At 38.6% G+C, this 18,279-nt stretch overlaps 1 protein-coding gene across 1 annotated transcript in view; it reads right to left on the reverse strand.

Moving 5' to 3' along the window:
• The window catches only part of hdac11 (histone deacetylase 11), a 50,278-nt gene that overhangs the window by 16,924 nt on the left and 15,075 nt on the right, over positions 1 to 18,279 (reverse strand). The window contains exons 6-8 of the mRNA XM_085352979.1: positions 17,172 to 17,214; positions 10,406 to 10,482; positions 10,010 to 10,072 (exon numbers count right to left, since the gene is read on the reverse strand). Of these exons, the coding sequence (XP_085209105.1) occupies positions 10,010 to 10,072; positions 10,406 to 10,482; positions 17,172 to 17,214 (183 nt within the window). The remainder of the gene's footprint in view (positions 1 to 10,009; positions 10,073 to 10,405; positions 10,483 to 17,171; positions 17,215 to 18,279) is intronic.

Raw genomic sequence — 18,279 nt, forward strand, 5'->3', positions numbered from 1 at the left:
CAGCAGGACCACGTGCCATTAAAAAAAACCATGAAAACATTTTGATGCTGTCGCTGTTTCTCCAAACATCATTAAGCACTGACAAACTGAATCAAGTAAGCCTTTTTCACCCTTGAAGATGTCTTTGACAGTCAGCTACAGTACATCATTTGAAAGTGGCGAGGTCCACACAGGTGTCCCTCAGACCCATTTGTTTACCCGAGACATGCTGCGCTGACTGACAGCAGCAGATGAGGAATAAATAGTCTTGTCATCTGGCAGCATTAAATGTTAAAAATGCTTTCAAAAAACTCACAGCTGTTCCATCACTTTTCATTCCCTCCCCTCCATTTGTCACTCAAAGTGTCTGGCTGCTGTCAGGAGATTAGGCTTTGTGCCAAGTTTAGTAGTACTGGATGGAATAATGGCTGTATGGGACGTGAAGGACTGTTCTGTACCAGCTGAGCATCATGCTCAATGACTGTGTAATGCATTTTTATATGATGAATGGTAAAGATGGCTGCTTGATAGGCTCTCATGTCTGGTTCAACGACAAATCCAAAGTAAAGATCAAGTGAGTGAGTGGAGCAAAGCAGGGCTTAGGACTGCAACATCTATAGAAATTCATCATTAAACTTAAATATTACATTTATGACAAATGTCACAGATAAATGCAGAACTAAATATAATAATGTTTATATAAAAAAATAGCATGGATCTAAAACAATGACAAATGAACAAAGTGGTGGGCACAGTGTCACCGAGGACCCAACATTAGCTCAAATGCTGTGAAAGCAGAGAAGGCAGATGCTGCATCGAGAGCAGACAATTAAATAAAGAATCACCAGTCTCCAGAACGCTGACTCCACGATGCAACAACAGCTTCACTGTGTGAACAGCTCAGTCTGACGCTGTGGGTTTGCTTGTGAGAAGTAAATCTCTCCCAGCTGCAGTCAAAAAAGGAACGCTTTCAGTGGGTTGATGCCATGATGTCCATCATGCATGTCACTCCATGACATGCATGACGGACATGCAGTGGCAAACATACAATTTCTAAAAGAGCAGCAAAAAACTACACTGAGTCTGTAACCCGAACTGTACTTCCGCTGGATTGTTCATTATTAATTACTTTTAATTTAATTATTATTATATTATAAAACTCCCTGATACCAAACTCTGACTTCACTTTATGTGAAGGCTAAACTTAGTAGAAAACATGACTTTTTTAGATGAACGATATTAACAAACATTCTTATAAATCCTGAAGAAACTAGATGTACTAGTTATTTAGTGAGAGTGAAACTGAATATTACAGCAATTATTATTCAACAAGAGGGTTTGAGAATATGTTTAGGCTTAGTTTTTCATGAATAAATAATGGGACAGTTTAACATGTGACATGTTGTTGAGGTTGTATTTACCAAATCTTAAGACCTGCAAAGGACCAGATGATCTTTTTATTATATGATGATGATGCATAAAACCTCCAATTAAAAGAGGGCACATTTTTCTTTTACTCGATTATCAGCTATAGCGTTGAATGTCAATTTGGACTAAGCCTTTAGATTTTTTCTGGTCTCAATTTGCAAAAAATGTATTTCAATGAATATTACAATTTGATTTATAATAAATTTCCTCTCATCGAGGAAACCAAGCCAAGCAGCCAAGTCAATTTTGATGAACAACTTTATCAAGGCCGTGCAGATATATTACAGCCGGTTTGCTGTCGGGTAATCCAAGAAGAAGAAAAAAAAGAAAGAAAACCTTTACATTTATTTTTATTTTTCTTAAACCATTTGCAATCAGCTCTCCCATCATCCATCAGCAGCCCATATAGACATATAACCCAGATAACTTTAGGTGTGTGAATGAAAACAACTTCTGAATAAGGGGGAAAAAAGTCTATATTAGAGATGTGCTGGGACATTTTTTATGATCCTATTACTCTGGTCAGAGAGGACAGAAGAGTATCATAATAATCAACAGATACAGTTATAAAAAAACTTCACTCCATTAGTGGAATTGATTCATCAAACCAAATAAAAATGGTTGACTCCAGTAATCTATATATTCATAATCATAAACTTTGAAATCAAAAATATCATGCATGGTTGTCCCTCTAAAACAAAAGGTTTTGAAGAGCATGTGGGTGGGGCTACAGTGCTCAGCCAGACTGGTGTGGCAAATAGCAAATCACAGGTATTTATGCAACAATTTTCTGCTCTTACTGAGCACTTAAAGTGCTTCTATACTAAAAGCCATATTCACCAAGGACACTTCGACATGCGGTTTGGAGAAAGGTAAGTCACGTTGCCCCCTTACAGCCACCGAGCTCTGTTCCTTAGACAACCACATTAAAGAGGCATCAAAACAGGAAGACAGTAGTAGTGACGTGGCAAGCAGAGATCACGGGATGTCAGTTAAATTGAACAATTGTACCACTGCGGGGTCCAACAATGAGTCCAAGGATTTCATACTGATACCTAATGGCAGCCAGGGTGCCATTGCCTAGTCTGTGGAGGTCTCTGTGTCCATGCATGGTTAAGCTTTCACAGGCCATCAAGGACTTACCACCAGACTGCTCATGGTGGCCAATGTTACAGGCAGGATAATGTTCCCCACAGCTTTTCCAGACCCTGAAAATCACAGGGTGCAAATACCAAATATACAGGACCTATACTAGAGGAGACTGGGTCCTCAGCCCACCCTAATGAAGTCAGTCTCTGATTGTTTGGTTAGAGACATTCACACCAGTGGTGTGTTGGAGGGCATTTTGTAGGCACTACAATGTCCATCCTGTTCCTCTTTGCATATCCAGTCAGAAACAATGATGAGGGAAAAACTGTCCAACTGTAAACCCATTCCAGTTTGGGGATTGTCTCATTGTTGACCCTTTAGTGCATCAGTTGTTAATTTCAGTAACAGCAAAGCAGCTGAAACCGATTAACAACACCCTCTGCTACCTAACTGACCAGAGGTTTCACTGAATAAACTCTGTATAATAGTATATATATATGACAGGAAATACAGAAAAGCAGAATACATCCTATTTTAATTGGTAACTTTGGATGGACATGTAATGATATACACACAGATTGTTTTCTTTCTCCTCTCTTTTTTAATAGTTTGGAGAACTTGAGATGAAATGGGACTGCATGTAGCACATAGGTTAAAGAATTTGAAAGACCCACCTGAAGCTTCTCCAGAACAGCCAAGACATATTTATTTGCTCTTAGGTTATTTTAGAGATGCATTGTAGACATCACATAATAACAATCAAGACACGGATGCATCTGAAAGTTATAGACAACTGTAACTTTTGCATGTAGTTGTATTTTATACTGTATGAATAAACCAACATACTGAACTGAGGGGTCACACTGACTTCTTTTAGAAAATGACTACATAAGTGAATGCCCTGTCCTCTAAATCCAAAAGATATGCGGAGACTATAAATCATCTCATATGCTGCCTGAGCTCCTGCTGCCTCCAGTCTTATTCATCTTATCTTCTTCCTCACATCCTGTACTGTACAATAAAAGACTGCTGTTTCACTGTCATTTGTTAGTGTCAGCTGAAAGCCTTCAAACAGGATTTTTCCCTCAGTTCTTTGGAACATATCCTCCCTAACTTAGCTTGAACATCTGTATTAAATATAAGAACCATCCATTAATGCTTAACAAATCATAATCAAAGAGTATTAAAGAAAAATCCATTTTTTCCATCTCAGAGATGCAGAGAATATTTTTTTAGGCTGCTGACTGTTTATACACATACACTGTAGTTTTGGTGATTTATAATTAATGTCTGTTTTAATTCAATGCCAATAAAACAGAGTTAAAGTCAAAATTGGAACACAGAATAACAAGGTTTCAGTATGGAAAAGAAAGATTGATTTCAAAATGAGAAGCTGTTTAGAAAACCACTTCTCATACATGCTCACCCACGTAGTGATAGCATATCCCATCATTTCATTTCACTCTCACAAATAGAGATTTATAAAAATTAATATAATCCTCAGGCTACAGACACAAAGACAAATTTCTGATCTAATGAGGACACACGTACGATTTTTCTCGAAAAGGTATTCATACGAAAGGTATGAACACAAAGCGACAGCACAAAGCAAAGATGGAAACCGGCACAGAGAGACTTTAAAGAGATCCCTGCGGTGATTCAACTGTAGAAACATTAACAAGTACAAAATGAAGATGCAGACTGACTGCTCATCAGTTTGTTAACTGTTCAGAGTCTGGCTGCTGGCCTGGGTTCAAAGTTCACTCAGCTTTACCATCACTCTGGGTTCTTGGCTAGTTTAGCATTAGCATGCTGTCTGTGCAGCTGCTTGCTAATGCCAAAGTTGTGTAAGCAACATAATGCAGCTGTTTCTGTCCTGGTGCAAGTGGAACCAATAAGCTGAATCGATAAGCAGACTAAAAGTAATGGAAGTACTGGTTCTTGTTTCCCCATCCCTACTCATAAAGCATAAGATGAGTATTTGTCCCTTTCTTTGTATTCTATATTAAAATATTCTAACTATTATCTACGTTCCAGAAAAAAACTTTTATAAATTTTATAAAAACAACACAGGAAAAAAAGAAAAGAAAAACACAAATTAGTGAGCAAACAAAAACTATCAAGATATTGACGAGCAACATCTTAACCCCCTAATCTCCTAGAATGGGATTATTTTACCCACCATCATCATAAAATTGTTGCATGTCAGTGATGGTGAACGGTCCCTGGAATTTCTAACTGTACTAATGTATTTGTCAGCATCAGTTGTGTTTTACCAATGTATAGTTAAAACATTAAAAGTTTCAAATACAATCTTGAAAACCTTCAAATGCTAGAATGAGGATTGCCTGAAGAAACAGAAGACCAAGAGTTCCCTCTGCTGCAGAGAATGAGTCCATTAGTGTTAGCCACCTAAATTACCAGCTAACTTCACCTCACATTAGAGCCTGCATCAATCCTTAAGAGTTTAAGTAGTAGACCTTTCTCAACATCAACTGTTACAAGAAATTGTGTGGATAAAGACTTCATGACTAAATTGCTGCAAAGAAACCAGCACTGAGAGAGGCCAATAAAAATTGGGTAACTTCTTAGGGCAAGAAATGTAAGCAATGGACTTTGTGCCAGCGAAATCTTGACACTGGCTTATAGTGTATGTTTGTTTGTGTGAGTGTGTGTTTGTGAGAGCGAGAAAGCAGTAATCATTCAGTCTAAGCCTGGTTGAGATGATTTGGAATGAACTCCTAGGAGAATGAAGGTAATAACTTAAAAGCTGGTTGACAGTCCCAAGGGTCTTTGTGAAAAAGTTTCAACTTATTTCAACAGTTTGAAGTATTGTAGTTGTACATCGCCAGCAGGCAAAGATGTGTACATGAAAAAAGAAGGCGCATCCATGCTTACTTAAATACGAGGGCTGTGAACTAGTGTACACAACAAAAACACAAACCCAGACATGTCTGAAAGCGAGCACCACTTGTCGGCCACTGATGATGATTTGGTACAAAATACAATGCAGTAAAATGCTGCGGCTGCGACCTTGTGTCGCTGCTTGGGCCTTCCTGCGTGGACTTTCTCTGGTTACCTGAGCTACTTCTCACAGTCCAAAGACATGCATGTTAGATTAACTGTGAATGCGAGTACGAGTAATTGTCTGTCTCTCTGCCTTAGCCCTGTGCCACCTTTCCAGAGTGTACCTCACTTTTTGCCCTTTATAGCTGACATAGGCCAAACCGATGGTTGGGTAAAAAATATACATAAATATTTCATTAATATAGCTGGCCCACCCAAGCATTTATTCAAAGTGACGAAACCTGTGATTAGGGCTGCTCAATTAATCGAATTTTAATCACGATTACGATCTGGGCTTTCAACGATCATTAAAAATGACTGAGCCGATTATTAGCCCCTCCCTAATTTATCCGCGACACCTTAAAGGCCGTTCCGTGAAAATATTGTCGGGCATAAACCGTCCGTGGCGCAAAAAAGGTTGGAGACCGCTGATTAAGAGGACCCGAGGGAAGCTCGGAAAGCTAAGCAGAAGTTATTTGGAGAGGAGAGAGTGACTGCCGTTGGTTGAAAAGAGAGTTTTAAAAAAAAAACTTCAGTGGTGTTGCACACTATTTTATATTATTTTTTTAAAGTCATTGTTAACCCTTTAAAGCCGGTCAGAGCAGCACGCTCCGTTTTGCGTAACTATTTTTAAATCCCTGTAGAACCTGAACCGTGTAAGCTAGCGCAATAATTTGTTTTGCATATGAAACCGGAGGAGTTGTACTTACATCTGATGCCATCAGCTTGTCCTCGGTCACGGTTTCGTTCCACATATAGCTTTGCAAAAATTGCATAAAAAGCGCTTGCAGGAACAAAAACATAATATTCCAGAAACACGCTTTGCCGATCCTATCAGCTGTTCGTAACACTTCCCACAGTGAAATGATGCACATGCTGTTTTCTTTGCAAATTTGCATCATAGGATTGTTTTTTGTTTTTCCTGCAGTATATAAAAATTGCTGTATCTCCAAAATAAAACTATGAAGACACTCAAAATAAATTTTCTGTTGTTGTAAACTATTTTTTGCAACTTTATTGTATTTAAAGTTTTGAGGGATAAGCCTCTTAAATTTCTCCAAGTAGAAATATATGTAAACAAAACAAAAGCGATTTTCAATTTTTTTTGTAGTTTATTGCACTTTTTTGCAATTTATGTAATTACTATGGACTTAATGCATACATATTAGTAAAATATGGGCTATAACAGTTGTATAGCAACTTGAAATGCTCCCACAAATGGCACTACAGCATGTAAAAAAAATAATATAAGCTCTGGTGGACTTGGTTCTATAGTAGGTCTTAAAGGGTTAAATAAATATCGTCAAATAATCGCGATCTCAATTTCAGTGAAAATAATCGTGATTATCATTTTTGCCATAATCGAGCAGCCCTACCTGTGATGCAATACTGAGCTATGAAAAAACACACTGCAGAGATGTCATCATAGCAAACGATTTTAGAAAGCATCAGTGATTGTCCTGGTACAGGTAAGTCAGGTTTGAACAGATTCTCTCCTTCCAGACATAGTGTTGCTCTATATTGCAGAAAATAATTAACTGTTCCCCTTTATTAAGCATTAAGTATTATAGACTATATAATGATCAATAGATATCTGTATCTGAGATCACAAAATCCATATTTTCGGTTTTGCATCACACAGGTGATGCTTTATAAACGTAACAGACAGATAAGAATATGCTCTCAGAGCTGGACTCCAAGCAAGCGTCTTATAAACTCAACCTAAAAATCATTACTGCTTCGCTGTGAAAAAGCATCACAGCGTCGTAGAATCTATTACACTGCTCACAAGAAAACGTTATATGTCATAGTAAATGGACCGATACTTATATAGTGCCTTTCTACTCAATTTGAGCACACAGAGTGCTTTCAACTACAAGTCACACACACATTTGTACAATGCTTTTTCTCTGTACCTCAGCACTTCTATCCAATATTCACACACATGCTAACCTGAAAATCTTAGAAATATGGTAACTAACCAGATTCTTACTCTGGATGGCATTACCTTGGCCTCCAGTAACGCTGTGAGGAACCTTGGAGTCATTTTTGACCAGGACATGTCCTTCAATGCACATATTAAACAAATATGTAAGACTGCGTTCTTCCATTTGTGCAACATCTCTAAAGTTAGAAATATCCTGTCTCAGAGTGACGCTGAAAAACTAGTTCATGCATTTATTACTTCCTCACTGAAAAGCCTTCAGCTAATCCAAAATGCTGCAGCAAGAGTCCTGACAGGGACTAGAAAGAGAGAGCATATTTCTCCTGTTTTGGCTTCCCTTCATTGGCTTCCTGTTAAATCCAGAATTGAATTCAAAATCCTGCTCCTCACATACAAGGTCTTAAATAATCAGGCCCCATCTTATCTTAATGACCTTGTAGTACCATATCACCCTATTAGAGCACTTCGCTCTCGCTCTGCAGGCCTACTTGTTGTTCCTAGAGTATTTAAAAGTAGAATGGGAGGGAGAGCCTTCAGTTTTCAGGCCCCTCTTCTGTGGAACCAGCTTCCAGTTTGGATTCAGGAGACAGACACTATCTCTACTTTCAAGATTAGGCTTAAAACTTTCCTTTTTGCTAAAGCATATAGTTAGGGCTGGACCAGGTGACCCTGAATCCTCCCTTAGTTATGCTGCAATAGACGTAGGCTGCCGGGGCATTCCCATGATGCATTGAGTTTTTCCTTTCCAGTCACCTTTCTCGCTCACTATGTGTTAATAGACCTCTCTGCATTGAATCATATCTGTTATTAACCTCTGTCTCTCTTCCACAGCATGTCTTTTATCCTGTCTTCCTTCTCTCACCCCAACCGGTCGCAGCAGATGGCCCCGCCCCTCCCTGAGCCTGGTTCTGCCGGAGGTTTCTTCCTGTTAAAAGGGAGTTTTTCCTTCCCACTGTCGCCAAAGTGCTTGCTCACAGGGGATCATATGATTGTTGGGTTTTTCTCTGTGTCAATGAAGCGCCTTGAGGCGACTTATGTTGTGATTTGGCGCTATATACAGTAAATAAAATTGAATTGAATTAACACTGGATGGTTGCACTGGGGGCAACTCCGACACATGGACAGGAGAAACGGGGGATCAATCCACCGACCTGCTCAATCACCTGAGCCACAGGTTACTGCTTTTCTCTCGGCCCAATTATCTGCTAAGAGGACAGTGTAGGTTTATTCTTTGGTCTTAATGAATAATTCACTCAGCATCTATATTGATCCCTACCATTTGTCAATAGATGTAGGTTATTACGTGCAAACTGGTCTCAAAAATGAATGCCAGGCTATTAATACAATGCAGCCTTGAACACGGGTTGTTAAGACATCATCAGTGTTTGCATAATTCTTAAGCCTAATTGGTGGTGGATACAAGTCATTATGCTGAAAATACATCTTAAGGCAAATATATGTTAATCAGGGTCTTAAAAAGGTTGAGTCATTGTTTTCTACAGCTTAAGAGAGTTCAGCCCACAAATGATGCACAGCATTATTATACAGTGTTAAATGTATTACACCACCACCTAATGCAAGTTTATGTCAAAGCTGCCTTAAACTAACAGCACTGGTAATTACCAAATTAATTGTTAATCCACCTGTATGCACAACCTCTTTAGTCATAATTTATTTTTAATTTCTAAAATAAAACTATTGTTGTTACTTATGATTTTTTTTTACAAATGTACTGTTTTACAAAAACAAAGAAAAATAATAAAGAACATTATTATTTTTGATTAAGATGCCAAATTACAGCTACTTGCATTCATAAACAAATACACCCCTCCACCTTTTAACATAGCAAGAGGCACCCGCCATGTGCCCAGAAGGACACACGAACAAACACGTGAGTGAGATGGGGATTAGGTCAGTGGGGAAGTATCCCATGATGGACGGAGATCCCTGCATTTATCAAAATTCTCACAAAGTATATCAAACAGTTTTTGGAAACATGCAGGAATACAGAAATATGATGTCTGGATGCTGGTTTTTCACTCATTTTCCTCAAATCTCCACAACAAAGGTGAAATGACCTTCAAGAACAGCATTCATTCTGTTTTTTCCAACATTATTGAAAAAACATCAGAATGAAATTAATCAATATTGGCCTTAAACATTTTCAAGCTGTAGTTGTAAGAATAGCCATTGTTTTAATTAAAAAAATATCAAAAGTGATTCTTTATCATGGTTAGGACGCATTTTTCACAATATGAAAAAAGCCCAAACAAACAAGGTACCTAACATTGCTGAAGACATCCTACTGTTTGCATAGGCCTGTATTCATTCGGCTGTTTGTCAGCGGAGACGTTTTAAGATACATTCTGCTGAATCTGATGGTAAGGGCCAAATTTGCCTGCAGGGAGGCTCTGGCAGTAAAAGTGGGGCTATTTTGTCATCAATGATGGCTGCTAAGCAGCGGTGTGAATTGACATGGAGAGAAGTGATGTATCGGCTCACCTGATGAGCATCCAGATCGATGATGGTCACCCTGGAGATGCCTTCGACTCTCTCAAACAGAAACTGAGAGATAAATCAGAAAATATTTGCTTTCTGAACACACATCCCCAGCATGAGAAAAACTTTTACATCTCACATGGAATTACATTAAAAACTCAAGCAGAACAATGTTCACAATGCCCAAATTAATCTTTTAACTCGTCCATAAAGAACAATGAGCTTCATGCGATTCCTGTTTGTACTTTATGGCTGTTCTAGTGAAAACTTTCCTTTTTCCAACTGTGCGTTTGGGTTCATGCCTTGATTTTTAATAATGGCAGTTTTAACAATGAGTGTCAAGTCAATGTGTTAAATAATGGGGAATCTAAAAAAAAAAAGTGTCTGATTCAGTTTTACCTTGATGGCCAAAGTGATGTCAGCATAGGCACAAAATCCACCTCCTCTGTCGCTGGAGCAGTGGTGGAAGCCTCCTCCTGGGAAACAGAAAATTCACAGGCTCTGTCTCAGGGCCATTAGACTAAACGAGCAGGTTTCTAAGAAGTCCATTATTCAAAATGGCTATAAATGCCGATTTAAAATGGGCCGTTATTGAGTTTATTGCACCTTATAAAAATGGCTGCTTTTCCCATGTGGTATAACAGTGGGACTACTGACACCAAATGGGACTGTTCTAATGCTGCTGTAATGCTAGGACAGCAGCAGTCTACAGGGAAAAGCACTGTGTGAAGAGACCTTTTTAACAACTGGGATGAGAAGCCTTCGTTCAGGTTAAGAAATATAGTCTCCTCTGACCTGATTTGGTCACGTTCATTAAAATACAGAGTATTAAAATACAGAGAAATATGTGGTGGCTGGTGAAATATGACGATCATTATTGCCTAGCTTTCAAAAACAGTCCTTTATAAGGGTTCTTCATCCTTATGGTGTTGAGAAAAGATGTTTCTATATTTGTGTAAAGCTAACTGAAGGTGGTGCTATATTAACATACAGTTGCTCTCATAAGTTGATTTACCCTGAAAGAATTTATGATTTCTTAACCATTTTTCAGAGAATATGAATGATAGCACAAAAACTTTACTTTCATTCATGGTTTCTGGAAGGCTAAACACATTTATTGTCAAACAATTGTGTTTATTCTTTTTAAATCATAATCTCAACACAAACTACCCCAATGACCCTGATCTGAGGTTTACATACCCCAGTTCCTAATACAGTGTACGGCCCCTTTAACATCAGTAACAGCTAAATGAGACTCTTTATCTTCTCGGTCAGTAAAGCTGCCCATCGTTTTTTTTGGATACTATTCAGACAGACAGCAATTTAAGGAGAACATGCGGCTAAACATGTCACTCCTGATTTGATTGCTGCTAGCGAGTAGGCTAGGAGCTAAGGGGACAAGAGAAAAGTACTGTGGCGGGGCGTGGTCTGCGGCGCGGCTGCTGGGGAGGCGGACGCACCTGAGCGGCATCCACAATCACGTCTCGCCGACCTGTCGCCATCGTTGTGCAGGATGCTGCAGTTTCCAACAATGGCGGCAGCTAGTTAGTTTTAATATTACTCTTATTATTCTTTCTGGGTCACAAAATAAACGTTTAACATATTTTCAGGCGAGAATGTAGCTGTGTAAACTTCAAATATCTGCTCAGTTTATCAAGACACCACATATTTTCAAAAGCGCTCCGATGTTTTCAGAGACGTCTGTTACCCACCAGCTCGATAGCTAGCCGGGGGCTAGGCTCATTAGAGCTGTGAGAACACCGGACTCCTGGCAGATCGTTTTCAAACCCACCGCCGTCTTTCGCTACTCAGGTTAAAAATGATATATAAGTCACTTAGATAACTTAATGTTATTGTTTGGCTTTTTTTAGTATTTTATTTGTTCCTGAGTAAATCGGTTTGGCTGAGATTAAAGTTATAGTTTTTACACAGCTGAATAAACATCAAGCAGACAGCTGATTATCAGAAGTGTGAGATGCTCGAGAATATCCTCCAGTGTCCTGTTATATTTTAGATAGCAAGGAGTTTATTAAACTTCACCAAAACAATCTGCAAATTTCATTAAAAATTAATAAACTATCATCTTGTCTTTATTTTTAGTTAGCACAGACCTTAAACACTTAAAGCTGTAAGATAATGATAGTTATATAAGAGCAGATGCTGCTGGTGCAATAAGCTGTACGTTGTACATCCAATGGATGATGATCTGATTAGTCGACTAATCAGAAAAATAATCGGTGACTGGTCGACTATCAAAATAATCGTTTGTGGCAGCCCTATAAGAAAGTAATAAAAATATGACCATGCAATAATTTCAGAAACAGCAATGATGTGTGTCCAATGAGGAAAAAAGGGAAAAGTGTGTTTTATGCTATATTCTCAGTGTTGTCATTGTAATATAACAATATGGTTGGGTGAATAAGGAAAGAAAATACAGTGCACATTTTTTCATAACATGCTTTGTAAAACTGTTGGTGCAAAAGTGTATACAGCAATGTGGAGCTTGTTTATGTCTTCAAACTGACGCGGTTCCATTCTTTACGGTTTCCCTGATGCCAACTTATAAATAAACTATCGTCAGTTGCAGCCCTGTCTGAAACAGCACAGCTCATCAGAGAGGACAACATTTAATCCAACAACAAAAATGAACAAGTCACTAAAACCTCACTGGAGTTCTTTGTCAGGCTATAAATTAGCCAAGTTGCTACAGGACTCTGATAATCAGAAGAGGAAGCTCGCTTCACAAGTGGAAAAGCTGAAGAATCAACTCCAAAGTGCTGAGACTCTGTGTGCTTGCCTAGAAAAAAAGGCTGCTCAAGGGGCCGCCAAGCTGGAAGAACAGAAAACTGAAATAGAGCACCTCCAAAGGCAGATGAAGGAAAAGGATACGAATTTGCAGAGTGCTATGAGACACGGTAACAGACTTCTCAGTCAGATCAACGTCATGATGGCACAGAATACATCAATGAAACAGTCAACTGAAAAGACGGATCGGCTACATCAACAGCTGGACAATGCGACAAATAAACTAAAACAGGAGAAACGTCTGAAGAACAAGTACATGAATGCAGAGAAGAAAGCAAAGAAAGAGGCACGAAGGTTGCAAAAGATCTGTGACAAATTCAAGCAGCAAAAGAATAACAACAGGGAGCTACTAGCTAGCGCAGCTCTTCAACAAGAACTCGGGCAAATTCAACATCATCTAAACCAGGAGAACAGACTGCACGTAGAAAACGCATTAACAGATCGGTTCCTCATCAGAGACCCGAGGGCCACGAGGGAACACCTAGAACAGCAAATATGTGAGCTCCGAGCCCAGCAAAATGATACCTCGGAGAAGGAGCGGTCACTTATCCGAGAGGTGGAGAGATTAAGATCACAAATCAAAGAAGTGATTGCAACCAGCCTCAACACTGCTGAGAAGGTTTCAGAGCAGGAGGAACACCTTGTCCCCGAATCACAGGCCGTCCTGGGGGAAGCTGCTGCTCCAGTAGAAAATCTCCCAGGAAAAACAAAGAAGAATACATCGTGGAAAAGACTCCTCGTGGCTGTGGGCCTAAAGAAGGCCCCAGGGTCCACCGAAAAATGAGATTAGATCTTGAATAACAAGATCTTGAATAAAATGCTAATATAGAGTCCTAAGAGTTTTATTTCTTTTCAAATTTATTAAGAGGTCCTACAGTCAATACTAAATGCTTCCAAACCTATCTTTTCAAATTGCTCCTTCATACAGATGAGTCTCACGATTTCTGCTTAAATCAGAGTAGTTGATTTCATTTAAGAATTGCATACATGTATTTTTTAAGCTTATATTACAGATTTGTAGGTTTAATTAACAATCAGCTCTGATTAGATACATTTTAAACAGATTTTAAAATGATCACTTCTAGTTTAGTCAGGTCTTCTATGTATTAGTTATAGTTGTGGTGTGATGCACATGTGGTGACCTATTATTTTGTGAAATGTTCAGGTGTGCTTGGGAAAAGAAATGCTGTTTTATTGCATAAAATAGTGCTGCACGGTACACACGGCCAGAAGAGGGAAAAAAAATCCCAGTTTTTCTGACTCTAGCTTGTTTCAGTGAACCACCTGTCACCTCACTCAAAACAGGCTCGAACCTGCTGGTTTCTTTGGTTTTTCAACATGCAGTATAAAAGTGATGTCACGCTCTGTACTGGCAAAAAACATGCTCTAAAAATTTTAAGCACTTATTTCTTAAATCCAGCTTCACTGAGAATGTTAACGTCCTAAGACCCGGAATCTTCCACGGCATGCATTTTTAATTTCTCTTATTTCTCTTACTTATATTTGGGCTGATTGTTTTTACAGTCATCAGCTGCCAAAGCATTACCAGATTTGTTTTTTAAACCAAATTTTGTTTCTGAGAAAAATGAGATCCACATATGAGCATAATTGTTTCAAATTTCAATAGAACAGTGGCAGTGTAATGTCCTCATGAGTGGATATCAAGCCAGATCCTAGGAGGTTAAGTTTAAGTTTTTTTAAAACCAGGGCTCCATGTAGTATTTCATGTCCACTTTAATGTCATTGTCTTTATGAATGACTTTTATATAGATACACCCTGCATGTTTCTGCTGTGAGCCTGCAGCAAAGTTTACAACAAAAAATCCCAAATGAAAACATTGTGGCCGCTTAACTGAGCAATTTATTTGTTTGACGCTTCATCACAGAGTCAAACAAACGCATTTATTTAAGCTGAGACATTAGCTGCTGTGATACAGAATATCCAGGAAAGCAATGTGTACATATACCTGACTCTAGCTGGCTGCTGCTTAAATGGCAGACCAGTAGCACTTGTAAAAATGCTAACGTATTTTCCGCACTATAAGGCGCACTATATTAAAATCCTTTAATTTTCTCAAAAATCAACAGCGGTGCATCGTATGTATGAATTATGTATTTTTTTAAGCATCTTGCTGCATTTTGTATAAGTTCATACTCAAGTTTTAAACAAAGCAACACTAAAGCTATTCTGTTATACCTGTATGCAAAAATACACTGCACCCAAAATATTTCATAGTTCAGCAACACTGATCAATCTAATAAACTTAAACCTGCACCATCCTCCCTATTCTGGTATTTTAAAGAGTACTTAGTGGAAATATAAAACAACCTAACTAATAGGGCTGCAAACTCCCAGCAAAAACAAAACAAAATAGGGAACCACCCTCCACACTCATGCTTAATTGACGTAATGGACTTTAATTTAAAGCACGTGTAAAAAAAAAAAAAAAAAAAAAAAAAAAAAAAAAAAAAAAAAATGCACAGAAGTCAAATTTTTTTTTACAATAATTAAATAGATTCAACATCTTTCTTCAACAGAATTGCAAAGGTAAAAGTACTGTAGCTTTCTAGGTTATAAATTTGACTTAATTGTTACTATATACAATAATGGACTTCTATACATTGAAAAATGAAAAATTATTTATTAAAAGCTAGACATGACAATTAGAAAAAAAAAGTATGTTTTTGTGCCCCCCTTTCCCTGTTAATGCCCTATCGAACCCCCTGGCAAAACTTTGCTAGACCCGCCCCTGCACAGTTACCAGCCGTCAGCTGCATAGAAAAGGATCCTGGTGTAACAACAGTTTATCAAGCTTAAACGTGCGGCTGTTGTTTATCCGCTGGTTTCCTCTTTCTGGCGCGAAGTGGGCGATAAACAAACAAGACAGACGGGAGTCGCGACAGAAAAGCCGATCAGCTGATCATTGATCAGTTTCATGATTGAAGTAGCAGCAAGAGAGGGAGAGGAGAGAGAAGAGGCAGTCGCTCCATATATCGGTTGTTAAGCTTTACTAACATACAGAGATGAACTTACACACTTGCTTTACTTCTCTGGGATAGCTTTCTCAGAGATGAAATGCCGGTTTGGAAGCACGCAGCGAGGCTCCAAATGCTCAACCAGACTGCCGACAGGTCTCACACGCTACAGCCGCTCTATCACGAGACGCATACTGCTCCGACGTGCTAAGGTTATGAGCTGGGATACGTTATTTTATTTACGTTTTTTATTTCTCTTCGATATCTGATACAGTAATTTAGGTCAGTATTGGACAGATACTGATACGTAATATCGAATCGGTCCATCTCTAGTTCTGCCTGAGAGATTTTTGAAAAAATTCAAACGTACAGCTCTGCTATCACTTCAAACATAAAAGAAGACAGAAAACTAAACAGCAGTGACTTTTGCAGGGTTACTGAAGTTGAACTAGCTGGTATATAATGATGTGCTACGTGACTGCTAGCGACACAGCTATGTTAGCATAATATAAACAAGCTAACTTTTTTCCCACTCGATAAAAGTTACCGTGAGTGTTCTCGGTGGTCAGGGACAAATGCAATCGCATAGCAGGATGCTGTAAACGGACCAAACTTCAGTCAGGAGAAAAATACGAGGTTAGTCATTAATAAACTGCAACAACATGGGAATAGAGCAGCTGCCAGAGAATTCAACATTAATGAATCAATGGTGTGGAAGTGGAGGAAGCAAGAAGAATGAGATGAATAAAATTTGACTTGTCTGACTGTTTTGTTTTGCTTAACGCGCCTTATGATGCGAAAAATACGGTCCATGTCTGGCGAGTGTTATGTTTGCGCCACTCCTCCTCTAGGCGATAAGCAGCTAAGGAAACTGATCAGCATGTTCTACTTTACGTTGAACACTGTTTCACTCACAGCTACCAGAAACAGATGCTGATGTTGAAGAGTTTATAGCATCTCGTTAACACGGAGCATTCCCTTTGTAAATGATTCAAAAACATATTTGTGCTAAGTGGGGAAAGAAAAACAAACATTTTTTTGTTTGTTTTGTTTAGTTTTTCCCATTCTAGCAGCTGGTGCTGTTAGTTTTCTTTTTTTACTAAAATAAATAAAAAATAATAATAATTCACCACCTAATTTAAGCTATATGCAAAGACTGCATACAAATACCACTGTGGGAAATGAAGGCTTTTGTTGCATGCTGAAGACACTGGAAACCTGGCATGTGACACCACTATCTTATGGAAACCTCCATAGCTAGGCTCTATAGGGAGGTGAAGAGTGTGGGGTAAACCGTTTCCCATATCAAAGCTAAACATATATCAGCTGATTGCAGATAGACGTATTACTGATGCATGGATCAGTGCATATATTGCAAACTCACCTACGTTTATGGCCCACCCTCGCTCAACAGCAAGTTTTCCTGCCTGTGAAAGAGACAATATTTCAGTTCAGTTGCCTTTATGTGACCATAAAAATGTATAAATGATCCTTTCTGGTTGACAGAGACAGAAAATCCCCTGAAAGGAAAATGACCTTTTAAAAAATAAACTACAGAATGCAACAGGAATCTTCAAGTGGCTCCTGCCGTCACCATGAACTGATTCATGTTGACTGAAAAACAACAACAAATAAAAGGTGCAAAGTGATGCATTCTAATGCTGGTTTTCTGTGCATGGCACGGATTTAAAAACGAGTAAGTACCACTAGTGAATCTGACTTCTAACTATGTAAAACATGTACTATTTCTAAATATGCATATGGACAACAACAGACTTAATTACTGCCAAAGTTAATGGGTTAACCGGAAAAATAAAGTGGACTCGTGCTCTTTTCTTTTCTTTTCTTTGTCCCATGCGAAGCGCTCTGCTCTGCTGAGACTTCAACAGTGACGTGTAATTAAAAGGTGACAGGTTTCCAAACAACTTGTCCATGGGAGCCCTGTCACTGTGTCATGGAACAAAAACCCGAAGCCACACAGACCAGCTTGTGGTGTACAGCAGGATATTATAAAAGTCAAACAAAAAGAAATAAAGAAAGTGGGACTAAAGAGCACTACCCTCCAAAAACCTAAAATCTTTAAAAGTTAATATATCTGAAGCCAAGAATTATTCAGCAGAATACCAACGTAAAAGGAATATTTACAATTCCTTTTGGAGATTTCATTGCAGAGCCTCACTGATCCAGATCTACTCCTGAGAGTAGCTTTCTTAAGAAACGTGAGACGGGCAGCGTTTCAAGTTCATTAGTGTCTTCCTGATGTGCCTGCTTACACCTCAGGAAGACATTAATTGGGCCTGGTTGCACTCCTGGTTTAGCTAAAGGCTTATTTATCTAAGCCGCTTCACAAATAAAGGGCATTCTTAGGAAAGTAGTTTCAATCTTCAAACTCAAAATGTTCTCAAGTACAGTCAAGTCAGTCAGACGTTTTTTTGTTTTTTTTTAAACAACGATAAGGCCGTGGTAGGTCACGATTTCTCTCTTGGAAAAGG

Source organism: Diplotaxodon limnothrissa, linkage group LG5 (genome assembly GCF_057381915.1).
Source record: "Diplotaxodon limnothrissa isolate DT_005_m linkage group LG5, D_limnothrissa_male_GT1.1, whole genome shotgun sequence".
In the NCBI taxonomy this organism is placed as follows: domain Eukaryota; kingdom Metazoa; phylum Chordata; class Actinopteri; order Cichliformes; family Cichlidae; genus Diplotaxodon; species Diplotaxodon limnothrissa.